Source organism: Furipterus horrens, unplaced genomic scaffold (genome assembly GCF_987537825.1).
Source record: "Furipterus horrens unplaced genomic scaffold, mFurHor1.1.pri manual_scaffold_17, whole genome shotgun sequence".
Lineage (NCBI taxonomy): Eukaryota > Metazoa > Chordata > Mammalia > Chiroptera > Furipteridae > Furipterus > Furipterus horrens.
This window is the reverse complement of record NW_028327187.1, coordinates 88,339,609-88,350,382: the sequence shown is the minus strand read 5'-3', so window position 1 is coordinate 88,350,382 and position 10,774 is coordinate 88,339,609. Positions and strand designations below refer to the sequence as shown.

At 41.5% G+C, this 10,774-nt stretch overlaps 1 protein-coding gene across 1 annotated transcript; it reads right to left on the bottom strand.

Moving 5' to 3' along the window:
- Positions 1 to 9,130: 9,130 nt before the first annotated feature.
- Positions 9,131 to 10,243, bottom strand: LOC149991547 (Friend virus susceptibility protein 1-like). The gene is given in 2 exon segments (XM_090264883.1): positions 9,131 to 9,707; positions 9,709 to 10,243. Coding segments are annotated over 2 exon segments (867 nt in total). The 5' UTR covers positions 10,161 to 10,243; the 3' UTR covers positions 9,131 to 9,292.
- Positions 10,244 to 10,774: the final 531 nt, after the last annotated feature.

Sequence of the window (10,774 nt, the reverse complement as noted above, 5' to 3'; positions counted from 1 at the left end):
CCATCTGTGTTGACCTTCAAATAGTCTGCTTCTTTCTTGGTCAGCAATGCGGGTACACTAAGTATCCCTGTTTTCTGTGTATATGGGACAGCAGAGCTTGTGAGAAGCACTGGGTGGAGTCGGATTGGCCTCCAAGATCTGACCTCAAACCTGGTGATCCAAACATTCTACATGAATCACTTGTTGACAGAAAGAACATTATATTCCCACCTCTGCACATAAAACTGGATCTCATGAAGCAATTTCTTAAAGCTTTGCCAACTGAAGGAGACTGTTTCAACTATCTCATTTTGGCATTTCCTAACCTGTTGTCTGAAAAGATAAAATACCTCAATATGTATGTTTTGTAGCAGATCTTTACTACTTGTACACAATTTGATTTATAGTAATAATATATAGCCTTTATATGAATAAAATGACTCTAAATAAACAGTACATTCAGGTAATTTTTTTCTTTATTTTTCTTTGTATATACATTTTTTATGATTTTGCGGACAAAAAGACAGTACCCTGTACCTTAAGAAGTTGATGTGATAGAGAAAAACTGGAGCCATTTTTAGATTCAGATGCCAAAAGTTAGTAAAAAACAAGTGTCAGATCTAACTCAACGAAAATTGTGTTCCCCAGTGTAATAGATGAAGGGTAATGTTCTCTGCACCCAAATCCAAAGGGGGAAATCAGGAAATATTCATAAAATTGCTCATTCCAAGGCATGTTATATCAAAATGCATGAGACTTCACTTTTTACAGGGAAGTGAAAGTTAAGACTATTTTTGAAAAATAAAGAAGCAATTTGTTTCTGTGAAGGTCAAATGGTAGGCTGTGTCACAATTTATTATGTGTCAATCAACAGAACTGCTTCCCTCAACCTGCTCCCAATTCAGTTACTTATTATGTGACTTTTTTTATAGCTTCAATTCATCTCATTAGCATCACATGTTCAAATATTATATCAGTGTTTTTAAAATTGCAACCCAATAGAAAAATGCCTTGACTCTACCACACAAAATATCCTCAGCAATATGTTCTTCTGCTTGGATTTTAGTTAAGTGAAAATCTGTAGAAAATAAATCCATTTGGATATTGTTATTTATTTATACCCTACCTGGTTCATCAAATAAGATATGGAGTATGGTGTTTTATTCTGCTGAGTTTATAAACCTAAAACTTTTTTAAAATTTGTTTTTGTGAAATCTCACAATAGATGATGTGCTGACCAAATATTCTATATATTAAAATTCACATTGAAAATTACATTTTCTTCAAGCTGTAATTTCCCCCTATTGTTCTTTGTGAAAGACTTCTGGAAGTGTTGTGCTAAAAATAACAGACTTTTAATGTGAGTAACAGGTTAACAAAATGAAAGTTGCTATAGAAACAGAATGCACACTTCAGAAAATGGAACTGCAAGGAGAAATTACATTTTTTGGCTCCATTGAGTTGGCAAAAGCTTATCAATATATAATCTCATAGTCTGTTTCAGATAGCTTGGAAGCTTCTAATGGCAATATTTCCCACTATTTTCCTGAGTTTTAAAAGTGTATAAGTCAAGAATGTTTAGTCAAGAGGCAGGAAGAAACAAAGACGGCTATTTTATAGATTCCTGCACCACTCAGCATAAAAAACTAGGTTTATTGGGGTAGGGCCCTCATGTCTCCTTAATGCTGTGTTTCATTTTGATGTCTTAATGATTAATATTTATAGTGTTGCCAGAATTATTCATGTCAACAGTGGGAGAGATCTCAAATCTCAGAGAATTATCATTTATTTACATAGGGTTTGGTGCACTTTCTTTACTCTGAGCAGTAAGCTGCCAGTGTACTTAAGCAAAGCTTTAATGATTGGCTATCTCCTGTTTAACTACATTATTAAGGGATCTTTCATTGAGTATTGCTCCCCAACTGAAACTTTTGACTAAATGTTGCCATGAGTTGACCATATTCTATTAAACAGGAACAAAGAGCAGTTTTTATATAGCATGCATCACTCTGCTTTTATAGCCTGCATTTTTATTTTTATTTTTTAGATTCAGTTGTTGATAGTTGTGAGTTTGTTGTCACTTTAGTGTTCATAGTTTTAATCTTTTTTTTTTCTTATGTAAGTCCCCTTGGCATTTCATATAATAATGGGTTGGTGATGATGAACTCCTTTAGCTTTACCTGGTCTGGAAAGCACGTCATCTGCCCTTCCATTCCAAATGATAGCCTTGCTGGATAGAGTAGTCTTGGTTGCAGATTGCTTTTCATCACATTGAATACTGCTTGCCAGTCCCTTCCTGCCTACAAAGTGTCCTCTCAGAAATCAGCTGTAGGCACCCCCCTGTAGGCCACTCTCTGCTTCTCTCTTGCTGCCCCCAGGACTCTGTCTTTATCTTTCACTTTGGCATCTCAATCATGATGCACACTGGTGTGCCCTCTGGGTCCAGCTCACCCAGGGCCCTCCATTCTTCCTGGACCTGTATATCCATCTCCTTCACAAAATTTGGGAAGTTTTCCTCATTTTTTTCAATTCTTGCTTCCTCATTCTGCACTGGTTGACTGTTTTTTTCCCTTATGTTCCAAATCATTGATTTGAATCCCGGTTTCCTTCCTTCTCCATGGGTTTTGTGTGGATTTTCCTTCGTTTCACTTAGCATAGCCTTCACTTCTTCTTTTATGTATTTTTCATGCTCAAGCATATCTGTCAAGCCTGTGAGCATCTTTATCACCAGTGTTTTGAATTCTGCATCTGTTAGGTTGTCTATCTCCTTGTCGCTTAGTTCTTCCACTGGAGCCTTGATCCATTCCCCCTTTTGGGCCATACTTCTCTGTCTTCTCATCTTGACAAGCTCCTGTGTTTGTTTGCTTCTGCATCCCAGGTAGAGCTGTCTCTACTATTGTTTTTTTTTTTTCTTCCTTATGTTACAAATCATTGATTTGAACCCTGGTTTCCTTCCCTTCACCATTGGTTTAGCGTGAATTTTCCTTTATCTCATTTATCATAGCCTTCACTTCTTCCCTTATGTGTCTGCTGTACTCAAGCATATCTGTCAAGCCTGTGAGCATCTTTATCACCAGGTTTTTAATTCTGCATTTGTTAGGTTGGCTATCTCCTCATCTATTAGGTTGGCTATCTTCTTGTCACTTAGTTCTCCCACTGGAACCTTGATCCGTTCCCTCTTTTTGGCCATACTTCTCTGTCTCCTCTTCTTGACAGGCTCCTGTGTTTGTTTGCCTCTGTGTTATAGGTAGAGCTGTTGTTCCTGTTACATTGTAAGGGGCAGAACCTTAGATATTTCCTCAGTGCAAGGCAACCCATTTCACCTTGTTGTGGTGCTGTTTGTGGTGGAGGAGTCTGAGGGGAAACAATGTCCCTTGCTTAGCACTCACCCTTTTTCAGGCATTTCTCCCACTTCTGTATTGGACTGGCACCTCTCTAGCTGTTGCCCTTGCCGTCATTCCCAGAATGGGTGGGTACATGGACATTCTAAGACTGTGGGGATTTTTTAAACAAGTGGACTCTGCTGAGAGACTGGCAGTTTCTTCCTTCACCTCTACCCCCACAGGTTTGCACAATCAGACACAATGAGGCTTTATTTTCCCAAGCACTGGGACCATGAGTTGTGTAGTCTGGTCTGGTGCTGGGAGTGCTCCCCAGGTGGCCCTCCAAACTTTTTAAAACATGTGACTACCCTTTCCAATGGCATGCTGCTGCTGCCACTGCTGCACCATCACACTGCATCTTCTCTGCCCCTCCTACCTGTCTGGATGAGTATTTCTTCTTTATATCTTTGTTTGTTGGACTTCCATGCAGCTCGATTTTCTGGAACTTCTGGTTGTCTCTAGTTTTGAGGCAGCTGTATTATTTCTAAGTTGTGAAGGGAGACGCAGCATGTCTGTCTAGGCCTCCATCTTGGCTGGAAGTCCTGTGGATTTCATTTTCTCTGGAGATCTAGTTCCATATCTTGGAGGAAATTGCAATTTCAGGTAGGGCAGTAATTAAGTCTGAGCCTATTCATTTTTCCTCTAACTCAAACATCCCTATTTCTTAGCATTACTACTCTCTTCCATAGGAGGAGCCAGGGGCTTCAGAGTCAGGTTGACAATAAGGGAGTCTCAGTGCTCATCATAATCCTCTCAAAATTTCTTGGAGGAAATTATAAGAGAAAAAGTCCTGCCTAGTTAGAGCTTTACATAACCTTAGTGCAGAAACCAGCTGGGTTCTAACAACTGCAATAGTCATCCCAATTAAGTGTTGTGCATTTACCAGAGACTACATTATTAATGAGCTCAGAAAGAGGATAACTTGTCATTTGAAGGAGGTAAGCAGGAAAGAAGCAACAGCCATCTGGATGAAAGGTAGCAAAACATTCAACACAAACTGCCTATGACTTTCCTAACAGAAATAATTTACAACAAGGGTGTTTGGCTTTTAGAGAGCTGAGCCTAAATGTACATTTTCTGTGGTGGCTTGTTTTATAGCACAGATTGAACTCTAGAGAGAGGATGTTATGGAGCCAAGTCATCTTACATATTCTTAATGATTGTAGAGTGTCTGGATTTACTGCATGAAAAATGCAGGCTATAAAAGCAGAGTGATGCATGCTATATAAAAACTGCTGTTTGTTCCTGTTTAATAGAATATGGTCAACTCATGGCAACATTCAGTCAAAAGTTTCAGTTGGGGAGCAATACTCAATGAAAGATCCCTTAATAATGTAGTTAAACAGGAGATAGTCAACCATTGAAGCTTTGCAAAATTCAACTAAGCAAACCAGAATCAGAACAGAATCATAAGTATAGGAGTCATTTGGAGGATTATCAGCTGGGAGGGGGAAGGGGGATAAATGGGGAAATGGTGCAGGTATTAAGAAGCATAATTGGTAGGTACAAAATAGACAGGTGGAATTAAGAGCAATATAGGAAAGGGTGAAGTCAAATAATTTATATGCACGACCCATGAACATGAACTAAGAAGGGGTGGGATTTCTGGAGGGAAGAGGGGTACTGGGCAGAGGGGAGCAAAGGAAAAAAATTGGGACTACTGTAACAGCATAACCAATAAGATATACTTACAAAAAAAGAAAATAGAATCCACACGGATCAGAGAGATTTTTCATCCTTATGAAATTCCACACTTGAGACAGTACAAATGATATTTTTTTCCCCTTGCTCCTAAAAAGCAGTTCTGACAGTAAGGATCAAGTTCAGAATCAATAACACCTGATGAAGAAGTCTGGGCCACAGTGAAGCATAGACTCTGTTTATTGAACCTCCACTATGCAGTGTGCATTGTGCCTTATCTTCTGTTTTAGCTCATTCCATTTTTACAACAGCCCTGTGAAGTAAGAATTATTCTTATAATGGTTAATCATTTTTCCCTCCAGTTCTTTTGCATGATGTTTCTCTTTTTTGCTGAACAGAAAATAAAGTAAGAACTACTGAATTTCCTTTTTCCTTCATTCATTTTTTTAATGCTATATCTTCCTCAAGCAGGGTTTGTAAGTTTTTTGTTTGTCTGTTTATTTTTCATTTTGGCTTCATAATGTTGCCCTAAAAATAATAATTTTAAACTTCTCTTTTTATGATATTTATCTTTTAATTTAATTCAGGAGTCAGTATGTTATAGTATAGACAGAGGTCAATAAATTTGTAAAGAGCCAGATAGTAAATACTTTAGGTGTTGTAGGCTACATTTTCTATTTCAACTCTTCTGTTACAGTATGCAAAAACAGCATAGACAATAGATCAAGGAATGGGCATGGCCATGTTCCAAAAGAAAACTTATATTACAGAAGCAGAAGCAAGAGGCCTGTCCATGAAACTTAGTTTGCTGACCTTTGGGTTAAAAAAAAAAAAAAAACCGTCAGGAGATGAGCTGCAAAGAAAAGGGATAGTCCTTAATTGATTAATTTCTAGGATCACACTATTAGCTCTGTGACATTGGGAAAGTTGCTTTATTTCTTTGACTCTTAGTTTCCTTTTCTGTAAAACAAAGTTTATTGCTTCTCACGGGATTGTTGTAAGAATTAAAAGAGAGAAACACGTCCTTTTGGACTTGTCCCTTCTTTCAGTTTGGTTAACAGTGTTTGATTGTTTTCAGTGTTCCAGGTTTTTCAATGTTCATGATACAACTATAAGATAAGGCCCTTGTTTCTTATATCACCCTCCAGGAATTCAAGAAACATTAACCCCATATCAGAGGATAAAGGAAGGTTTAGATAGGAGGCATTCAAGGTCAGCCTTGAAAGATGAGTAAAATTTTTTAGGCTGAGAGCAAGAGGACATTCCAAGTAGAGATAACAACTGGAGCAAACATAAAAGTTTTGTGGAATTGTACAGTATTTCAGGTAATTATGAAAAATAGTCCAGTATAGCTGTAGAAAGTGATTATGCACTGTAAGTACATACTAATAGACTACCTAATATGCACTTCCCTTCTTCTTCACTCATAGGTCTATAATATTGTTCAAGACTGAAAATATACCCAGGTAAAAATACTCAGTCCTGAATTTCCCTTGTAGTTAGAGGTGGTCATATGACCCAGTTCTAGCCAGAGATGTGGGAAGATGTCCCTGGGAAGGTCTTCTTTTTCTGGAAAAATAGAAAACTGTACAGGAGAGGCTTTCTTCTGATTTGGAATGTGGATGTAACACTTGGAGATTCAGAAACACTTTTGCAATCATGAAAACAAAAGCTACATATTGACAGTGACAGGATAGAAAGACAAAAGAAGTCTGTGTTTTCTATGACACTGTTGAGCTACCACATCAGCCCTAATGATCTATTTCCAGACTTTTGTTACATGAGAAAAAATATTTCCATTATTTAAGCCACTGTATATTGTTTTCCATTGCTCACAACTGAACAAAATACAAACTGATACAGTGTTAGAAGTGATAAGAAAGATGCTGAAAAAGTAGATTAGGTTCAAATTGTAAAGAGTGATAAATGTTATACCCTAGAGTTTAGACTCTATCTTGTAGGTAAATGAGAAATAGAAAAGATTTTTAAGCAAAGAGAGATGTAAAATAACTTATCAATTAAACTTTAAGTATATGCCAGGTACTGTGGGAAATAACAGAGAAAACAACAACAAGGAGACATACTGACAAATATAATTATTTTAAATAATGATGTTTTCTGAAGGAAACAAATGGTTTAGCTAAAGAGTAATAAGAGTAGCCTACTTTAGATATGGTAGAAAGGCTTTTAGAAGTGGTAATAATAGAGCTCAGACCTAAAAGATGAGAAGTTGGTTTTGCACATACTGATGATAATAGCATTCTAAGTAGAAAGGTCAGCATTTGCAAGGACCCTGAAGCAGGAAATAGTTTAGTAGCTTCTAGGAACTTTAAGAAGTTTAATGTAGTTATAAAATGGTAATGGAGTTGTAAAGTACAGCATAGGGAATATAGTTAATAATATTGTAATAACTATGTAGGTGCCAGGTGGTTACTGAAAATAACAGGGAAACACTTTGTAAAGTATATGATTGTCTAACCACTGAATCTAATACAAAATAATATTGAACGTAAATTGTAATTGAAAAATTAAAAAATTAAAAAGAGAAACAGTGTTACTGGAGGTTATTACCCAAATTGGAAGTTGATGATTTGAGATGACATTGGAGAGATGGGTATAGTGCATATGACAAGGAGTTTTCAATGGAACAGGGAGCTATTGAGGGCTTTGGAGTAAGTGATATGATTCAAGTCATGTTTTGAAACAGTGTTCTTGATATGTAGAAAATGGGTTAGGAAGTAACAAGAGTAGAATGGTGTAGACCAGATAATGCTGTTTGCAGTAGTCCAGGTGAAAGATGGTAGAGGGATGATGGTGGCAAAGGCTAAGGTGGTGACTATGAGGATGGACAAATGTGGATACTTGGGGTACATTAACATGAGTTGTTATATGCATTGGATGTAGGAGGTTGTGGGAAAGGAGGAATTAAAGATGACTGCCTCTGAACTGATCTTCTAAATTGAGAATGATACCACTTATTGAGATGAAGAGTATGGGAGAGAATACATTTGGATGGAAAATTGTTCTCTTTTTAACATGTTTTGTTAGAGATGCCTCTGAGACATCCCAGTGGAAACATCAAGTAGGCTGTTGGATATGTGGGATGTGTGAGTCTGAGATCTAGAGAATTTCTCTGGCTGGAGATACACTTATGACTCATCAGCAAAATTATGATATTTTAATCCAAGAGAATAAATGAGCTCACTTTGGAATATTTTATAGAAAAAGAGATGATTTAAAGTCTGTTTGGGAAAGATAGCTGGATAATGGGTTAGAGAGAAGAGAGACTAAGAACAGGGGAAATGAGCTCAGAACTTGTTGGAGTAATTTTGAGTGAAAAATAAGGGAGGTCTAAATTATAGTTAAGAGCAATGGAAATGAGTAAAAATGATAGATTTAAGAATGTTCACAGGAAGAATCCACAGAACTTGGAACCTGCTTTGATTGCAAGAGTGAGAAAGTTAAAGTCAAAGGTAACTCTGAGATTCTCCCTTACTCTGTTGACTGTATCCTGATGCTCTCATTCACTGCGTGATACACAAAAGGATAGGAAATTTCAGGGTGAGATAACAGGTTTGATTTGGGTACTCGTCGTCAGCAGCCGTCCGTCTCGAGAGACAATGGTGTAGCTTCTTAAGAGTCTATCTGCACCGCCGAGAATGGCTGTGCAGTCCGACTCGGAGTGACACGGTATCTGTCTCCTCCCGTGTTGAATCGACATCTTGCGATGACGCTGGAGTGTCCTCTCCAGTGAAGCTGAAGCTACAGAGCCTGGGCAGGGTGATATGGAGGGTCTGCTATTGCCCATGCAGCAGACCCCCCCTCTCTTCGCAGCTGAAGGGTCCAAGGGAAAGACGGAGTCAATACAGCTTGGCTTCAGGTGCGCCGCAGGAGTTGCCGGTGTTGACTACAACGTCAAACCGCCTTAGGGACTCCGGCTCCGGATTTTCTGTCGGGGTTTACTCCCTTAGCCTTTCCCCTGAAGAGGTATGCTGCAAGGCAGCGGAGGTTTTTTGGAGTCAGAGTTTTCCTTCTCTGATGTGCCCTGACTGGAAGATCGAACCAGCGACACTTAGCTCGCAGGCCGACGCTCAATCCACTGAGCCAAACCAGCCAGGACTAAGGACACATTCTTCTGGGCTCCTCAAAAACTATGTGAGGGTGGCCTGCCCACGGGAGGCTCGAGAGCAGGTGGGAGGTCCCTCCGTCCATCCTGGCTCTGTGTCATCCCTACAGGCACCCAGCCCCCTGCCCTGCTGGCTCCCTGGAATCCAGCCTCCCTCCGGGCTCTAGTCAGGGCGCACGGGCGGGTCCTCCCCACAGGCCTGATCAGAGTAGGGGGGTGGCGCGGGCTGCTCCTCCGCCAGCATGAAGGCTGGGTAGCTGTGGCTGCGCTTGGCCTCTTTGATGTACAGCTCCAGGAGGACCTTGGTGGGCTGCTTGTCCACCCTCTCCTTGGGCACGCCGTGGCTCAGGAGCCAGCCCAGGAGGTCCTTGCGCGTCGGATTGGGGCCCAGCATGAGCTTGGCGCGGCCCGGCTGATTGTGGCGCCAGAGGAGGCCGACATCGGCGATGGCCTGGATCTCCATCACCGCCTCCAGCACTGTCATGCCCTTGACCAGCAGGCTGACCAGCGAGAGCCGCAGCTCAGAGGGCACGGCCGTGAGCAGGCGCCGCTGCAGGCGGTGGGTGAAGGGCACGTCCGGGCGCGGGCCCCGGTGCCGGCTCGGCGGGGAGCGGGGATGCGGGCTCGTGGTAGATCCAGTCCAGCATGCCCAGCTCGCGCACCAGCTGGATGCCCTCCTCCATGGTGGTCCAGGGCCGGAAGGGCAAGTCGGTGGCCTCGAAGTGCATGAAGGACTCCCAGCGCTGGCGCCAGGCCTGCAGCAGCCAGGTGAGCAACGTCTTGCAGCTGCCCTGCAGGCCCTTGCAGCGGTAGTTGAAGATGGTGTTGCCGGTCAGGTCGCCCAGCAGCGTCAGCTCCCGGGCGTTCAGGGCCAGGGCCGAGCCGCCCTGGTCATACACGCGCAGGATCCAGGTGATCATGAGCTCACCGGGGTTCTGCTTGAAGCGCCGCGAGATGGCCAGGAGCTCGGTGTATGTGTAGTAACACTCCCCCCGCCCCCCCTGGTGGGGCGCCAGTGCTCGCTCGGCCATGGTCCCCGCTGCCCTGGAGGGAACAGCAGGGAGCCCGAGGGGCGCTGCCACGGGAGCAAGAGGGGTGGTGGGGCTGCCGACTCCTGGGGGAACCACCACTCACTCACTACAAGGGTGAAAATGTAGGTTTAAAGCTTGGGACTACAGGGCAATGCTGTTGATAAACTTGCCTCTCTTCATCTAAACCTGCAGAATATGCTAATTACCTATAGTTGTTTTGAAGCTGATAGAAAGTAAGACAGCGTCTAGAATAGTCGTGTGGGTTGAAGAGGGTTTTTAGAAGGCTATGAACCTTCATGAGAATTTAACAGTGGAGAATTCTAACCCACCCCACCATTTTTTGATATTGTTTCCCTAAGTGCTGACTCTAACATCGAGATTGTAGACAAACAGTATGTTTGTATTTTAATACTAGGAACTAACTTAAAAAGACACATACACCAGCCTTCTGGCATCACCCCTCCAGGAGATTTGCTGACCTTCACTTGTGGAGTCAAGATGACATGAAGCTGAGATTATGTGAAGCCGGGATGACTAAACCAGGATGACGCACACTGGTCCATCACTTGCCTTATCTAAATGGACTGTGCTAGTCTGCACATAGAGAACTTTGC